At 36.3% G+C, this 18,688-nt stretch overlaps 1 protein-coding gene across 8 annotated transcripts in view; it reads left to right on the forward strand.

Annotated features, from left to right (window-relative positions):
• Positions 1 to 18,688, forward strand: part of SCLT1 (sodium channel and clathrin linker 1) — a 210,684-nt gene that overhangs the window by 78,059 nt on the left and 113,937 nt on the right. For all 8 annotated transcript variants that reach the window (XR_004625840.1, XR_004625838.1, XR_004625841.1 and 5 more), the window contains 2 exons: positions 12,264 to 12,354; positions 16,425 to 16,516. Coding sequence is in view for 3 of the 8 variants with exons in the window: in XM_002925493.4 (XP_002925539.1) it covers positions 12,264 to 12,354; positions 16,425 to 16,516 (183 nt within the window). In the remaining 5 variants the exon portion in view is untranslated. The remainder of the gene's footprint in view (positions 1 to 12,263; positions 12,355 to 16,424; positions 16,517 to 18,688) is intronic.

Raw genomic sequence — 18,688 nt, forward strand, 5'->3', positions numbered from 1 at the left:
AGGATGGTTCTTAGCCTCCAAGTGTTTGAGTTTCTTCCAGGTTTTTCCTTGTGGTTGAGTTCCAATTTCAGAGCGTTGTGGTCTGAGAATATGCAGGGGATAATTTCAATCTTTTGGTATTGGCTGAGACCTGTTTTGTGTCCCAGAGCATGATCTATTCTTGAGAATGTTCCATGGGCATTTGAATAGAATGAGTATTCTTTGGTTCTGGGGTGTAGTGTTCTATATATATCTATGAGGTCCAACTCGTCGAGTATGGCATTCAAAGCCTTTGATTCTTTGCTTAGTTTTTGCCAGGGTGTTCTGTCTATTTCTGATAGTGGGGTGTTGAGGTCCCCTACTATTACTGTGTTCTTATCTATATGTCTCTTTATTTTGGTTAAGAGTTGGCTTGTGTATCTTGCTGCTCCCCTGTTGGGGGCATATATATTAATAATTGTCATATCCACTTGTTGAATACTTCCTTTAAGAATAATATAGTGCCCTTCTGTATCTCTCTCTATGGCCTCTAGTTTAAAATCCAGTCTATCTGATATGAGAATTGCTACTCCAGCTTTCTTTTGAGGTCCATTTGCGTGGAAGATGGTACTCCATCCCCTTACTCTAAGTCTGAATGCATCTTTGGGTTTCAAAATGAGTCTCTTGTAGACAGCAAATGGATGGGTCATTTCTTTTTATCCAATCTGCAACCCTGTGGCATTTTATGGTAGCATTCAAGCCGTTTACATTGGCACTGAGAACTGAGAGATAGAATTTTAATGATTCCATGTTGCCAGTAAAGTCTTTGTTTGTATCGGTTGTGACTTTCTGCTCTGTATCACTCTTGGGGCCTTTTTACCTTTATAGAACCCCCCTTAATATCTCCTGTAGGGCTGGTTTCGTGGTTACGAAATTGGTTAATGCCTGGCGATTCTGGAACGTCTTTATTTCTCCATCAATTCTGAATGACAGCCTTGCTGGATAAAGGATCCTTGGCTGCATATTTTTCTCTGAAAGAGCTTTAAAAATGCCTCCCCAAGCCTTTCTCTCATTCCAAGTCTCTGTAGACAGGTCTGACGTAATTCTGATACCTTTGCCTTGGTACGTGAGAAATTTCTTTGCCCTGGCCGCTTTCAATACTGTATCCTTGGATCTAATATTTGCGAATTGCACTATGACGTGACGTGGCGTAGGTTTGTCGTGGTTGAGCTTGGATGGGGTCCACTTTGCCTCTTGGACACGAATGTTTGTTTCCCTTGCTAGATTAGGGACGTTTTCAGCTACAATTTGTTCAAATATCTCTTCTAGACCTCTATTTTTCTCCACCCCTTCAGGGATGCCGATGATTCTGACATTGGATCGTTTCATACAGTCAGTAATCTCCCGTAATCTACGTTTGTGGGTGTGAATTTTTTTAAGACCAGCTTCTATTTTCGTTTTTTCTTCTACTAACCCATCCTCCAATTCACAAATGCGTTCCTCTGCCTCAGTGACCCTGGCCGTCAGAGCCTCTAGTTTTGACTGCATTTGGCTCATAGAATTTTTAATTTCTGTCAGATTCGCTCTCATTTCTGCCCTTAGGGATTCTATATTCTTAGTAACATTTTCGTTAATACTTTTTTCAAGTCTACTCATCATCTTAACCATTGTTGCTCTGTATTCCATTTGTGATAATTGGGATACATCCATATGTATTAATTCTGTGGCAGAGGCCACAGACTCATTATCTTTTCTTTGCTGGGGGGGACTTCTCCTTCTTGTCATTCTGATGAAGAGAGATTGCGGGGTTGTCCAGAGCCCAAGTTATTGACTGGGACCCAGGCCGTGCGCCCTTGTTTTATAGAGATCTTAGGGATGTGGGCTTCTTCCTTAAAGATTTTATTTATTTATTTGAGAGAGAGAGACAGACAGCCAGCAAGAAAGAGAACCCAAGCAGGGGAGTGGGAGAGGAAGAAGCAGGCTCCCAGCGGTGAAGCCTGATGAGGGACTCCTTTCCGGAACACTGTGATCACACCCTAATCTGAAGACAGGCGCTTAATGACTGCCCCACTCAGGCGCTCTGGGTTGTGGGCTTCTTGATTTTTCAGCCTGCCTTCTGGGGGTGGGGCCTGCCGCGCCGGTACTCAGGAAACCCTGTTTGGGTAGAGGCTCCGTGTCCCCTGCGAGGGGGGATGGGGATGGGCACCCTGTGAGCCGGTATTTCCAGGCTTTTGTTCTCTGGCGGCTTTCCCTGGCGGTTTGCTGTGCCTCTTCTGAGAGTCAGAGCAGCAGCGGCCGAAATTCAGCCTCTGTCTCAGAACAGAGGGATCGCGGACCGTTCTCCATTGATGTTCTGGCCACTTTAACTCTGTTTCTGTTGGTGCTGCTCAACCCTGCAGCATCCCAGGCTGTGCGCCCCACACCCGGCCTCCCAGCCCTCACTTCCAGGGCCGGCGCGTCTCTGTCCTTTGTGTTTCCAACCCCGCCAGCTGCCAGTCGCCAGCCGCCCCGCGCTGGCTTCTGGAGCTCCCGGTCTCTGGTGTCTCGCGGGTGCCGACTGCGAGTCTGCCTGCCCCCGCCCCCCCCGTGCAGGTGGCCCTCCAGCCGCCAGCTGCCTCGTGCACGCTCCTGGAGCTCCTGGTCTCAGTCTGGTGTCACGCGGGTGCCGACCGCGAGTTCGCCTGCTCCCCCTTGCAGGTGGCCCTCCAGCCGCCAGCCACCCCGCACACGCTCCCGGAGCTCCCAGTCTCAGTCTGGATCCAGTGAGCATACCGGAGCTCTGGAGGTCCGTGAGATGCTTGGTGGCACACGCTCCCAGCTCACAGTCTCATTCTGCTGTTTCGAGGGTGTGGGTCCACGGCTTGTCCGCTCCCCCGTGCAGGTGGCTACCGCTTCCCGGCGCCCTGACACGGCAGATCCCTCCCCCTTCTGTTTATCTTCCGATATCTGTGCGCTGTTTCACGGCTCCCCGCTTCGTACCTCGATACTCAGCACTGGAGATGTTCATTTGTAGAGATCCAGATGTATCTTTCTACGTCTCAGGCTGATTCCGTGGATGTTCATGCTGGTCTAGTACCTATCCAGCTCGCCTCAGGGTACCGGCTGAAAAAGGGGTCCCCTACTCCTCCGCCATCTTAACTCCAGCTGAATCACTAAATTCTACTACTGAAAGTAATATTACAGTATATGTTAACTGAATTTAAATAAAAACTTGAAATATAAAATAAAAATTTAGAATATGTATCAAATCGGTAAAAACTGGGTTTTCTTTCAGAACTGTACCATTTTTCGTTGTATGAAAGAAATATAAGCATTTCTAGAACCCTGTTGATATAAGACTACGAAAGAAATGTATAAAAATTTATCTCAAAATAGACTTACTGTGTATGATGTTAAATCTCAAAAAATATGTATTGATAATTAAGACATTTTGATTTCTGTCCAAGTTGATGCTATAATTTGAGTATAGTACTATATCGTATCTTTTATACTTGGTTATACTTTGCTTAACAGAGCAAAGATATTTTTTACAGGTTTAATTCAAATCTCTTTACTATTACAAGTAACAAAAATTACATTAATGAAAAATCCTAGAAATTTTATTTATTTTTGTGTTTGGTGTGAGAAAGTGATCCATTTTCATTCTTTTGCATGTTGCTGTCCAGTTTTACCAACACCATTTGTCTTTTTTACATTCTTTCTTGCTTTGTCAAAGATTAATTGACCATATACTTGTGGGTTCATTTCTCAGTTTTCTGTTCTATTGATCTGTGTCTATTTTTGTGTCAGTAACATACTGTTTGGATCACTACAGCTTTATAATGTAATTTGAAGTCCAGAATTGTGATCCCTCAGCTTTGCTCTACTTTTCTGAGGTTTCTTTGCCTATTCAGGGTCTTTTGCAGTTCTGTATGAATTTTAGGATTGTTTGTTCTAGCTCTGTGAAAAATGCTAGTGGTATTTTGATAGGGATTGTATCAAATGTGTAGATTGCTTTGGGTAATACAGACATTTTAACAATATTTGTTCTTCCAGTCCATGAGCATGGAATGTCTTTCCTTTTCTTTGTGTTCTCTTCACTTTCTTTCATCAATTGGTGTTTTATAGTTTTCAGAGTACAGGTCTTTCACCTCTTTATTTAGGTTTATTCCTAGGCATCTTACTGTTTTTGATGGAATTATGAATGGGATTGACTCCTTAATTTCGCATTCTCTTTCTCCATTATTGGTGTATAGAAACCCAATAGATTTCTTTATGTTCATTTGTATCCTGCAACTTTTCAGAATTCATGTATCAGTTCTAGCAATTTTTTGGTGGAGTCTTCCAGGTTTTTTACATAAAATGTTGTCTGCGAATAGTGAAAGTTTGACTTCTTCCTTGCCAGTTTGGATGCTGTTTATTTCTTCGTGTAGTCTGATTGCTGAGGTGAGGACTTCCAGTACTATGTTAAATAACAGTGGTGAGAGTAGACATCCCTGTCTTATTCCTAACCATAGAGGAAAAGCTCTTAGTTTTTCCCCATTGAGGATGATAATAGCTGTGGGTTTTTCATAGATGGCCTTTATTATGTTGAGGTATGTTCCCTCTAAACCTATTTTGTTGAGAGTTTTTATAATGAATGGATGTTGTCCTTTGTCAGATGTTTTTTCTCAATCTATTGAAAGGACCATGTGGCTCTTATCCTTTCTCTTGTTGATGTGATGTATCACATTGATTGATATTGCAAATATTGAACCATTCTTGCCACACAGGAGTAAATCCCACTTGATCATGGTGAATGATTTTTTAAATGTATTGTCAGATTCAAGTTTTTGTATTTTATTGAGAATTCTTGCATCCATGTTCACAAGGCTTATTGGCTGGTAGTTCTTTTTTTAGTGGAGTCTTTATTTGGGTTTGGTACCAGGGTAATTCTGGCCTCATAGAATGAATTTGGAAGGTTTCCTTCCTTTTCTATTTTTTGCGACAATTTCAGAAGAATAGGTATTAATTTTTCTTTGAGTGTTTGATAGAATTCCCCTGTGAAGCCATCTGGCCCTGGGCTTTTGTTTTTTGGGGATTCTTGATTACTGATTGAATTTCTTTGCTGGTTTTCAGTCTTTTCAAGTTTTCTATTTCTTCCTGTTTCAGTTTTGGTAGTTTGTGTGTTCCTAGAAATTTATCCATTGTCCAATTTGTTGGCATATACTTTTTTATAATATTCTCTTATAATTGTTTGGATTTCTGTGGTGTTGGTAGTTAATTCTCCTCTCTCATTTGTGATTTTATTTATTTGGGCTCTCTTTTGGTAAGTCTGGCTAGAGGTTCACCAATTTATTCATTTTTTTCAAAAAACCAACTCTTGGTTTCATTTTCTATTGTTTTTTCAGTTTCTATACCATGTATTTCTGCTTTCATCTTAATTACTTCCTTCTGCTGACTTTAGGCTTCATTTGTTGTTCTTTTTCTAGCTCCTTCAGGTGTAAGGTTGGATTATTTATTTAAGATTTATTTAAGAAGCAAGATATTTCTTGCTTCTTGAGGTAGGCCTCTAGTGCTACATATTTCCCTTTTAGGACTGCATTTGTTTCATCCCAAAGTTTTGGACCATTGCATTTCCATTTTCATTTGTTCCCATGTATTTTTTTTATTTCTCCTTTGACTTTCTGGTTGACCCATTCATTGTTTAGTAGCATGTTGTTTAACCTCCAAGTATGTGGTCTTTCCAGATTTTTTCTTGTGTTTGATTTCTCATTTCATAGTGTTGTGGTCAGAAAAGGTGCATGGTATTATTTCAGTCTTTAAATAATTTTCAAATATTTCAATCAAGTACTCGTTGAGGCCTGTTTTGTGACCTAATATGTGATCTATTCTGGAGATTGTTCCATGTGCACTTGAAAAGAATGTATTCTGCTGTTTTAGGATGGAATGTTCTGAACGTATCTGTTAAGTCCATCTTGTCCAGTGTGTCATTCAAAGCCATTGTTTATTTTCTGTTTAGATGATTTGTCCATTAATGTAAGTGGGGCATTAAAGTCCCCTACTATTACTGTGTTACTATCAAGTAGCTCCTTTATGTTTGTTTTAAAGACTAGTTTATGCAATATAAGTTTTGCTACTCTGGCTTTCTTTTGACATCCATTTGGATGATAGTTGGTTTTCTAACCCCTCACTTTCAATCTGCAGGTATCTTTACGTCTAAAATGAGTCTCTTGTGGGCAACATGTAGAAGGGTTTGGTTTTTTGTTTTGTTTTGTTTTTTCCATTTGATACCCTCTGTCTTTTGATTGGAGCATTTAGTCCATTTACATTCAAAGTGATTATTGATAAATATGTATTTATTGCCATTTTATCACTGGTGATTTCCTCTGATCCTTTCTTGTCTTTGTCACTTTTGGTCTCTCCTTTGCACTCCAAGAGTCCCCTTTGATATTTCTTGCAGGGCTGGTTTAGTGGTCATGAATTCCTTTAGTTTTTATTTGTCTGGGAAACTTTCTCCCTCCTATTCTGAATGTTAGCCTTGCTTGATAGAATATTCCTGGCTGCAGTTTTTTCCCATTCAGCGCTCTGACTATATCATGCCACTCTCTTCTGGTTTGCTGTTTCTGTTGAGAAATCTCCCACTAGCCTTACGGGTTTTCTCTTACAAGCTAAGGACTTCTTTCGTCTTCTTGCTTTTAAGATTTTTTTCCCTTTTTCACTATATTTTGCAAATTTAATTACAGTATGTCTTGGTGTTGGCCTGCTTTTGTTGATTTTGATGAGAGTTCTCTATGCCTTCTGTATCTGGATGTCTGTTTCCTTCCCTCAATTAGGGAAGTTTTCTGCTATTCTTGAAATAAATTTTCTGCCACCTTCTCTCTCTCTTCTTCTTGGACTCCTATAATATGAATGTTATTACATTTGATGGAGTTGCTGAGTTCTCTAAGTCTGTTCTCATGTTGCAGAATTCTTCCTGTCTTTTATTCAGCTTCATTATTTTCCATTACTTTGTCTTCTAGATCACCAATTCATTTCTCTGTGTCTTCCAACCTGATGTTCATTGCATCACCTGTTTCCAGTCTCGTTTATTGTATTCTTCATCTCTGATGTATTCTTTTTTAACTCTTTTATCTCTGAGGTAAGTGTCTCATTGATATCTTCTATTTTTCTCAAGCCTGCTAATTATCCTTAGGATTGTTGCTTTAAATTCTTTATCAGACATGTTACTTATGTCTGTTTGCTTAGATATCTGGCCATGGTCTTATCTTTTCCTTTCATTTGGGATAAATTCCTCCATCTTAGCATTTTATCTAATCTCTGCCTTCTTCTTTGTGTTAGAAAAGCCAGTGATGTCTCCTTCTTCTGAAAGTCCTGGCCTTATGAAGAAGAAATCATGTAATACCCAGGGTCTGGCACTTCAGGGAATGTCTCCAGCGTGTACTGAGTATGCTCTGCTGTTGTGTTTTGCCTGCACTGTCCTTCAGGCCAGTCATCTGCAGATGCTCTCCTAGCCTACTGTGGGCAGTATTTGGTCCGTGACTGAATGTAGGGAGTTTTAATGAGGTGTGCTGTGGTCTTCCTGTGAAATGAGACCTGACACCACCTCCACCAGAACTGAGGCCCTTTAGAACCTTCCGGTCTGGAGATGTGATGTGGGCAGGGGTCTGTGCTGGTCTTTTGGAGTAGGGGCCCACTACACTGAAACAGAGACAAGCTTGACTAATAAGGGCAGTCCCACCAGAGCTCAGAGGGGTGGGGTTTGGTGTAAGCAACTTAGGCAGCCAATATTCACACTGTGCTGCTTCCCACAGGTGGCACTGTATTTATGTTAAAGGGTGGGGGAGGGAGATGGCATCAGCCAACTCCTGTGTTTTCAGAGAGGCGTCTCGGTGAATGCTGACTCTCAGGGACACACTCTGAAAAGAGCAAATAATCTCCCCAATTTGTGCCCCATGCATTCTGCAGATCACTGTTTCCATGCTGTCTGCTCCCAGTTATTTGTCTGCCTTCTCTCTAGGAGCAGCATGGTGCCCTCTAGGCTCTATCCCAGTCAAGCCCCCCGACCTCTAAAACTCCAGTGCTTTAAGCCCTGCTGGTTCCAAGAACACACAAAATTCAGCCCCTTTCATTTTCTAAGCCAGTGGCTTTGGAGAAATGTTCTCCTTTTGTGTTCCTCCGTGTACTCCCCACTCTCTTGTCCTTCTCCTTGATCACAGCCCCTTCCCCTCTACAGCACCCATGATCCATTTCTCCTCTAAACCTCGTCTCTGCACCTTCTTACCTTTTTCATTGTGGCCTTTTCTCTCTCTTTAGTTGTGAAGTTTTTTCTGTCAGTCTTCAGGTCAATTTCTGGGGTTTTTAGGATGATTTGATAGTTATCTAGTTGTGTTTGTGGGATGAGACAAGCCTAGGGTCTTCTTACTCCACAGCTGTGTTCCTCTCTGCTAATCAGATCCCAGAAATTTTAAATTGTTTGACAAGGAAGCATACCTGAAAATGAAATATTGTGCATTTAAAAAATATTCCTTCGGAGCAAAAAATAAATATATGAGTAGTTATAACATTAAAGTTGTTAATATTTAATTATTCTTATTTTTTATCAAATGTGTTTTTTTGAAGACAAAACTATTTTTGACTTTTATAAAATTATGTCCATAAGCAGACATATATATCTAAGACATTTGCATGTAAAATAGTGTAAACATGTAATTATTAAACTTCCTTCAGAAAATAAAATTAGTATTGTTTTTGTTGATTTCTTTAAAGGTTTCACAAGTTTGAATATTTGGAAGGACTGACAAGTTTCTGCAGAGCATATTCACATAAGGCTTTTATTTTATTTAATTTTTAATTTAATGCAGTTTTTAAAAAGAGCATAAACAGGTATGGGGGTGCAGGTGACTTTCAGCCACAAGCACCCCTAGGGTCTTTAGACAAACACATGCTTTGTCTCCAGATTCAATTACCAAGAGGTGTCTTTTTTTGCCCCTCTGCTCACATAGTTCATCCCTGTTGTCTAACAAGTACCAGGTGAAAACCATCAGGAGACAAATACTGTTTGGGGGTTACCAGGTGAGATTCAGACTTTATGCAGCACATCATACTGTTTTCATACTACTTTTCATTTTTTGGCCAAGAGTTAAGGCTAGAAATTCAAGCATCCCAAAGCTTTCTTAGCTGTAATCTAGCTCTACCACACAGTTCTTGAGAATTTAAATTCTTAAAAAGGCTAAAATTATGATAATAGTTTGCATTTGTATAAAATACAATAAATTTTATAAAATTTATAAAAATTTATAAAAGTGCTTTAATATGCATTAACTTATTTGAACTTTATGTTAATTTTGTGAGCTATGCAGGAAAATTGTTCTTAGTCTCTATTTTACAGCTACAGTTCTGAGATTCAGAAAGGTTATGTGATTGGCCCAGTTCACATGGCTTTTGTGGTGGTGGAGTAAGGTCCAAAAGACAGACCTTACAACTTCTATTCTAGAATATTTTTTAGTGTTTCCTGCCAGAAGTAGAAAGAAGTACCTAGTTCATTTCTGTATTGTGAAACAAGGTAAGAATAAACATATATATATTTAATATATATTTTTATAGTTTATATGTTTATGTATTTGTTATACACACACACACACACACACACACATGAATATCAGATTGGATATGCAGGATCTAAAGTAAAATATCAAGATATAGGTTCTACCTGTTACTCTTTATCTCCTTTCCTTTATGCTTTTTCATTGGTTCATGACATATTTACATGTCTACCATATGCCAAGTACTGTGTTATCACCTGAGGATTTAAAATTAATAAAGTGTGATTCTTGCCTTTAATGATCTTATAGTCCATAATTTTTTTTATAAACCCACAATTCCACAAGGGAGTATGTGTTAATGTACAAAGTAGTATATATTATGCAGACTGGCATTATAAGGTCTAGGAGAAGTTAGGGAAGACTGGAGATGAGGAGTCTTTTGAGCTAAGTCTTGAAGATTTTTGAGGCATATAACAGAAAAAAAGGAAGAAGTTTAGTCCAGTCAGACATGTGAAAAAATAGACAAGGATCTGTTTTAAGAAACAGTGAGTTTTAGTGCTCTGTTATACTTGAACATAAATTAACATGAAGGGAATTTGTAAGAGACGAGACTCCTTGAGGCCAGGTGAAGACTAGCCTTACATGCCATGCAGAGGAATGTTGACTGTGTTCCCAAAGACGTAGAGAACCCAGAGAATGTTATTAAACAAGAATTTTTACCAGTAATGACCTTCATTTGCAGATAAGAAGCATTATAGAAATTGAATTAAGGAAGAGACCCACAGTGAAGACTTCAGTTTGAAAACTATTGGAATAGTCCTGGGAAGTAATGATGGGATCAAAGGTTGGGCTGTGAAGTGGAAATGGAATACACAATTGAAAGACAATTTAGAAGTAGACTTATTAGGAAAATCAGAAATCAGGAGACCATCTGTTGTAGGGTTTTGGTATTTGCAGGTTGTCTAATCAATCCACCTCCCTGTTGTTGGACATAAGATAGCTGAGACACTTGTGGTCATGTGAATTGCAGTAGGCCACATTACTAGTTAGTGACAAAACTAGGTGCCTGACTCCAGGGTTTTCCATATTGCACCCTATTCTGATTGTGTCTCTCACTGAACATTTTTTTGCTTAATCATGCCGTGGCCTTACATTTGTTTGCAGCTTATAGTGCACTTTAATATACAGTATGTATTTTGACTTGTTCGGCAACCCCATGAGATAAGTAGAACAAGCATTATTGCCCCTATCTGAAGGCAAGAAAACAAAATCAGTGTGGGTTTATGCTTCTTTATAGTTTACTCAATTTTATCATTACTACTTAAATATCTTACTCCTTAAGTTTTTCCTTTAGAAATATGCAGAATATTATAAATGGTATGTTCATTTATTGATTCATATAGTAATTGCAGTCCTGAAATTCTCTCTAACCTTGAAGGAAATTTTGAATATGTTGGTATAAGGTGGTTTTTGGTTTTAGTTTTGTTTGGTGAACCATTTTGCAAGTAGAAAAAAGTCTACTTTATGTCTGATAAAGTCAGATTTTTATAAATTGGATTTATTCAAAATAAAGGATTTTCCTAAAGTGCTTAATTTTATATTACTAGAACTTTTTTTTTTAGACGGCATATCATAGAAGACTCTGTTTAAATACCAATTTCTTCACTTAATTTGTGAATCCTTGGGCAAGTTGGTAAATCTCTGTCAACCTCACTCTCTTGACTTCAGTTTGGTGGAATAGTCTTAATAGTACTTAATTCACAGAGAAAGTTGATTGTATTAAGTGAGATGACTGCAAAACATTTAGGATAGTTTCTGTTACCTAATATTTATCAGATACATTTTAGTTACAATTAGATTTTTATTTCCTATTGTTTTATGCTAATCAGTAATACAATTTATAAATATTGTTAGAGAACCAAAAGTAAATCAGTTAATATGTATTGTGAATTTCTCATCAAATAATATTTTTAAGTCCAACAACAGTAAAGCAATTGATTTATAATACCTACATAAAATATAATTAATAAATAAATATGGGCAGTCCTTCCACTAAAGTAGCTTTGCTCCTAAAAGTGTATGTTTTTTACATAATCCAAGTGTTTTGTATTCATACTTAATGCTTAATTGGTAGGATATTAAAAATCTTTTTTTCTGTTTCAGAAAGTCTTACTATTCTAAAATCTTTTTCTATGGGGAGTCAGGAAGATATTGAAACTGATTTGATACTAATGGAACATTTAAAAAACTTGTTATTTTTGTCCTTTGCAACTACAATTTCTAAAAAAGTAACTACTATACTTGAGAAAAAGTTTGAATTCATTATGTTAAGTGGTTATATAATACATACTTCTGGTGTTTAAGGAATGATCAAGGCATTGAAGCTTTGGTTCATTTTCATAGAAAAGCCGATCAGTAATACTTCTTTAACTCTGTAAATTCAGGAAGTTATAAACATAACTATATTCTACTTAGCACTGCCATTCTTGTTAGGTAATTTACTAAGATGATAAAGTGCTTTTTCATGAAATATGAATCATTTGAGTATGATATGTAATTTGTCCAAATAATGTATTAATGACTCCCACTTTATACCCCTGTCCTTCACCTGTATTTTCCCTCTTTTCTCTCTTCCACATGTGTTTTATCAGTAATAAAGCAATCTTTCAGTATCTACCCCTTAGATCCATTTTTAGGTACATAAGAGTTACTACTGATTTTACCAAATTTAGATTTCTTTTCTAGCTTTTTAAATTCTTTACGGTCTGTCAAAAGTGTCTATTAATTTACTTTCTATTTTAGGGAAGCCAAGTTAGATCTGAGAGTTGCAGCAGCAAAAGTGGAAGAGTTAACTAACGCGACTGAAGATCTTCAAGGACAAATGCGAAAGAAGGTATTTTCCTATTTCTAAGACAACTGTAGTTTTCTTATTAAACTTTTGGATTAGGTGCTAAAGAGGGTTGCTGGAAAACAAATTAAAAATCATTATATTGCTCTCTAAATATAAAATATGAAATTAGGAAGCTAAATTATAATTTTGGAAATAACTTTACTTCCATTAATTTTATCCTGAGTCAGTGAAACATTGTAATCATTCCTCTAAACACATCATTACTGAAAGACATATTAAGGCAAGATCAAGTTTAATTGGTAAGACACAGATGAAAAGAAGCATTTAATACTATATTTTGTGTTATTTATGGAAATACTTATTGGCATAAGAGACTCTGGTTTTTATGTGTAATAGGGACATTTCAGGAAGGTGTCAAGGAAAAGTCAGGCTTCAGATTTTGGTGGATGTAGTTATTAAAAATTCTTCCTGTGGTACTTACTAGCTGTGTTTTCTAAGCCTTATTTCCTAATATGTGAAAGTTGATTATAGATTTCTAATAATGTTGGATTCCTGAAAGGCTTATATAAAACTTCCCATAGATAACAGTTATAAAACTTGGAAACATTCTTTAAAACACTGGGACACATCCGAAAACAGAAAGACACTGAAAGAGGTACGAATTGTAAGTTTTTTAATTTCTGACCTGAGAGTTCTCGCCAGTTGCCGTAGCTGTGGCTTCAGAAAACAACAGCTTTATATGGACTTAAATGGCCAAGATCAAAGTTTAACGTGGGAAAAGCAGTTGAAAATTTAAAGAAATATTGGCAGCAAGAGAACAACAACAACAAAAACCAGAAAGAAACCTAAATTCTGAGTATAAACTCTGACCAGATCCATGATGGACAGCCAAAGTATGCATATGGGGGTAGGAAAGGGAATTCAGTGAAAAAGTAGGCAAGGACCTGAAAGAAAACTACTCTTGAAAGATAGAGCTATATTATATATTTGAGTTTACTGCTTCTTATAATTGATTGCATTCCTGAAATGTGTGCTGTTCAAGCAACAGAAAGCTGAAGCCTTAATGTTTGAAGTATCAGAGGACAGAGCCCAAAGCAGGCAGAGCAGCTTGAGATTACAGGGGAATCTCTAAGATCAACAAAATCATGAAGAGGATGAGCCCTACCCCTGCCCAAACTTGACTGATCCTTGAAGTATATAGGCACAGGATAATTTCCAGGAAGCCTAGCTAAAAAAGCAACCGTGGAAAGAAATAAGAACTGATTATAGATGACAGCTGCTGCATACTATAGGGGAAACATTCCAGAGTTTGAATTGAGGCAAGATAGTTGCCTCCTTGAACAGAAAAGCCAATAATCCTCAAGAACAAAACAGAATCCAAAGTAACTGCAATGCATTACCTATATTATCCAGTTTTCAACCAAAGCTTTCTAGACAGGAAAGTGTGACTTATGGGGCTGGGGTAGGGGAAGCAGTCCATAGAAATTCACTGTCAGCAGACCCAGCTCTTGGATTTAAGAGGCAAAGGCTTCAAATAAGCGGTTATAAATATGTTCAAGGAATTAAAGAAAATGTGTATTTAAGTTAGAGTAAAATAAGGCTTCAGTGATGGAGCAGATAGAGAATTTTAACTGAGAAGTAGAAAATAGTTTTAAAAATAGAAATTCTGGAGTTTAAAAGTACAGCAACCAAAATAAAAATTTAACTAGATGGGTTCAAGAATAGACCGGAAAAAGCAGAAGAAATAAGCAATGAACTTGAAGACGGATCAACAGAAATTTTCCTATCCAAAAAACAGAGTTTAAAAGATGGAAGAAAAATGTGGGGCACCTGGGTGGCTCAGTCGGTTAAGTGGCTGGCTCTTGATTTCAGCTCTGGTCATGATCCTAGGGTCCTGGGACCTTGCTCTGCATTGGGCTTCTTGCTCAGCAGGGAGTCTGTTTCTCCCTGTCCCTCTGCCTGCCACTCCCCCGGCTTGTGCTCTCTCTCCCTCTCCCTCCCTCCCTCTTTCTCTCTCTCTCTCTCATCAAATAAGTAAATAAAATCCTTTAGAATAAAAGATGGAAGAAAAATGAACAAGACTTCAGAGATCTGTGGGAAAATGCGAAGCAAGCCAACAGGAGTGTAACTTGAATTGCAGAAGGGAGAGGGACAGAAAAGATGTTTAAAGAAATAATGACTGGAAACTTTCAAAATTTGGTGGAAAACAGGTAGGATAAACACAAAGAAAATTACTTCTACACATCACGACAATACTGACAGCCAGTTATAAAGTGAAAACTTGAATGCAGCAACAGGAAAATGGCATGAACAGGGGGAACAGTGATAAGAGTAATGGCTGACTTCTTACAAGAAACGTGGAAGCAGAAAACATTGGAATAATATACCTGAAGTGCTGAAGGGAAAAAATGCTCACTAAGAATTCTATGTCCAGTGAAACTATACTTCAAAAATGAAGGTAAAATAAAGGCTTTTTCAGATAAACAAAACTGAATTTGTTACTAGCAGAGCTGTTCTTCAAAGAATGCCAAAAGAAATACTTTAAGTGGCTAAAAGGAAAGGACACCAAATGGTGACTCAGATATAGGAAGGAATTAAGAGCAACAATAATTGTAAATGAAATAATTTTTGTACATTTTTTTCTCTAACTAATACCTTAAAATATACGACTGCTTTAAAGCAGAATTGAGCAGTGAATGTGATGGATTTATTTTTTTTTTTTTAATTCAAATTCAATTAGTTAACATATCACGTATTATTAGTTTCAGAGGTGGAGTTCAGTGATCTCTACCTATGTGTTGGATTTATAAAGTATGCAGAGTAATATAACAATGGCGCTCAAGACTAGGATGGTACATGGAGATAAATACATTGCTGCAAGGTTCCAATGTTTTCTCTGAACTAAGTATTAATTCTAAATAAATTGGGATGAGTTAAAGATACATATTATAATCTCTAGAGCAACTGCTAAAAAATAATTCAGGGACTCCTGGGTAGCGCAGAGGTTAAGCATCTGCCTTCGGCTCAGGGCATGATCCCAGCATTCTGGGATCGAGCCCCACATCGGGCTCCTCCACTGAGAGCCTGCTTCTTCTCCTTCCATTCCCCCTGCTTGTGTTCCCTCTCTCGCTGGCTGTCTCTCTCTATCGAATAAATAAATAAATAAAATCTTTTAATAAATAAATAAATAAATAAATAATTCAAAGAGATATAGCTAAAAGTCAATAGAATTAAAATGGTATGTAAAAAATATTTAACATAACAGAAGGCAAGAAAGGATAGAAAGGATTTTTTCTAAAGATGGTACAGATCAGACCTATTTATTTCAAAGCATTGCTAGGTCAGAAAAGAAATATCCTATGATTATAATGGGATGCTGTATAACCACGTTAAAAGAGCATGTTCTAAAGGCAGATTATCTGCATACAAATCCCTGCTTTGTTTTGTTAGATTTGCACTACAGAAATAGTTTGAAATATTGGTAGAAATTTATATGCAATGACTTTTGATTATTGTTTTTCTAATACAAAATTATAATGAGGTTCTCTTCCCCTTTTTTAGTATATGCATGATTTATTTCCAAACTGTTATTGCTTTTTTATTTTCCTTTTTAGTTGTTTGAAAATTCAACTTTATTACTTTTCTAGTTATAAAAATAGTGCATGCTATTTATAAAAATGCACATAATATAGAAAAATACAAAGAGAAGCACAACGTATATACAAAATATATAATAGAGATAATGCAAGATTACCTTGCAGTCCAATCCCTAGAAAATAATCAGTGTTAACAGATTGTTTATAGCTTAAAGACCTTTTTTCTGTGTATATATATGCATATACTTTTAAATTTTTTTAATGTAAAATGAGTCATACCATAAATACTGTGCTACAGAATTTTTTTTAGTGAAACAGATTTCATGGACAGCTTTCAGACATCTAGATCAATTTTTAAGGACTTGATTAGATAATGCTCTATTGCTATCCCTTCTTTAAACTTAACATTAAATTCTAGAAGTATAATAACTTTATAGAGTGAATTCTTTTCTCTATGTTGTATAATGATGTATTGTATTTTCACATACTCAAGCTTTCAGTTTCTTTATTTTCTAGGAGGAGGATATGTTGTCTGCCCAAGGAAGAGAGGAAGCATCAGATAGGCGTTTACAGCAGTTACAATCTAGTATAAAACAATTAGAAACAAGGTAAATTGTAAATATATCTATCTTTCTCTATAAGCTTCAAAAGGTTTTCCACATTGGAGTTTCAGTTTATGATATTTTCTAGAATGTGCATTTTATAACTGCTAAACAAACTATAATCATAGGTTTTAAATCTGATTTATTGGACATTATTTAAAAAGTCATGTTCAAAACATTGATATATTTTGAATGTATATTCAAAGATCATTTCTGTCTACTACCTTTTCCCCAAAGCAGTCATAGTCAAGTTTAGTCAATCCCCAAATCAGAAATGTTCTTTCCATCTTAAAGCAGAAAAACAAAGTTGGGTCACAAGAGAAAAAAATACTCAAGAAATCATTGTAGGTCTTTTCTCTGGAGTCTTCTGGAGCAATAATTTTCAGTTATCTTTGAAGGTCTGGACTACTTTTTAAATATATTCTGTAGGTTGTCTTTAATTGCTATCTTAATGTAAATGTGCACTATAAAATCTTTTGTTGTTTTTGTTATTCCCTAGTCCTTGTTGAACGTTCCCTTAAAAGACTTGAAAATTGTCATTTGTAATCTATTAAAGATACAGTGACCATAGCCCATAAATTCATTTCGTGATTAATAGCCAAGAAATCTACTCTGTGTGATTGGAATCTCTTACACTCAGAAATAGTCTGCTGATCTGAGCACATTAAAAATTGGTATCTCACTTCTAGTCATAGATCCAAAGGTAATTTATTGTTTGTTGAGAAAAAAAATTAGTATTGAACTTCTGTTTCCAAGTATTAATAAAAATAATTTCTTTCCTCATGGCAGTTGAGAACTAATTGATTTTAACTACTAACTTGAAATTCTGATGAAAAGAGTTGTGATTTTTAAGTGCTAGGGTTTTAGGCATTTGTTTTTCATTTTTCTAAACTTATCAGCAGTTTATTGATTGATTTGATTGTACTGCTTTCCTGAACTTCTTTGAGTTAACCTTAGAGAAAAAGTCTGTGGTTGTAGATTTTCATTTCTATTATCTTAGTAGCTATTCTATGCTATGAAAATAAATGCTAGAGACTTAAATCAGTAAACTTTTGAATAGTGAATTTTAATTCCTTTTGATTCTAATAGTACTGAATCATAAAGAATCAAGTTTTTTTTTTTTTCATTCAACAGTGCTTTTTGTCTTTTTAGTGTTGAGAGTTTGGGGATTTTTGTTATTGTTGTTTTAATTATTTTTGCTTTTAGTGTGAAGCTATAATACAACCTAAACAAATAGCTCTCTAAGAAGAGATCACTGCATGTATAAGAAAATCTAAGGATATTTTTTAATGTCCAGTATGCAGCTAGCCACCTCTGAAAAGAAAATTTTTACGTTGGCTGCCTTTTAGGGCTATTAAATTAATATTGTTACTATCTTGATTTAAAAAAGGGTTATATACTTTAAAGTTTAAAAAGTCTTGTATTTTTATAAAAGAGAAAGAGTTATTAATGTACTTGAGATCTGTTTCTAAGCACCATTCAGCCACTCTGTTTTAGGTGTAAATGTATCCTATTTAATGAAACTGTCAGTTAGAAAAGTTTTGTTTTTAATGGTCATCTCTGTTCCACAAAATCAGAGACATTGTGGTCTCAATAAAAATGCTCGTTATTGCCATTATTAAAATTATTATTATTTTTAAAATTATTATTCGTGATCCTTTCAAATGTCATAAACACCTAAGAAGTATGTTATTTCCTGCTGTCTTTCAAAGAAAGGGAACCCCCTTCCCCCTTTTTAGATGATTCATGGATCCTGAGAATTTCCTCCAGACAATGACAGTTCTTTCTGAGAAAGATTCTGCTGGTTTGTATATGCTCAGCTAAATAAGGCAGAAGTTAAATGAGTGGAATTGGTTTAAACTACATCTTCATATTTTAAAATTTGGTGTTTCTTTTAAAATAAGAATATGCAAATAGGACTAAGAAGTCTTAGGTGACTGGTAAAAAGTGAATTCCATTCTAATCATTGTTCAGCTTTTTGTTTGCTATCCATACTCCTAAACATAATAGAATACACAAATGTTTTAATTAAAGATGTTGAAATATGGTCTTTTGGAAAGTCATGCATTGGAAATTGGTGAATATGGTTGGATAAAATATGGAAGACCTTGGAAATAAAATTAGTCAAATTTGGATTTCATGGGATGTATTACAAATTCTTTATCCAAGACTGCATGA

The sequence above is a fragment of the Ailuropoda melanoleuca genome, chromosome 5 (assembly GCF_002007445.2).
Source record: "Ailuropoda melanoleuca isolate Jingjing chromosome 5, ASM200744v2, whole genome shotgun sequence".
NCBI classification, from domain to species: domain Eukaryota; kingdom Metazoa; phylum Chordata; class Mammalia; order Carnivora; family Ursidae; genus Ailuropoda; species Ailuropoda melanoleuca.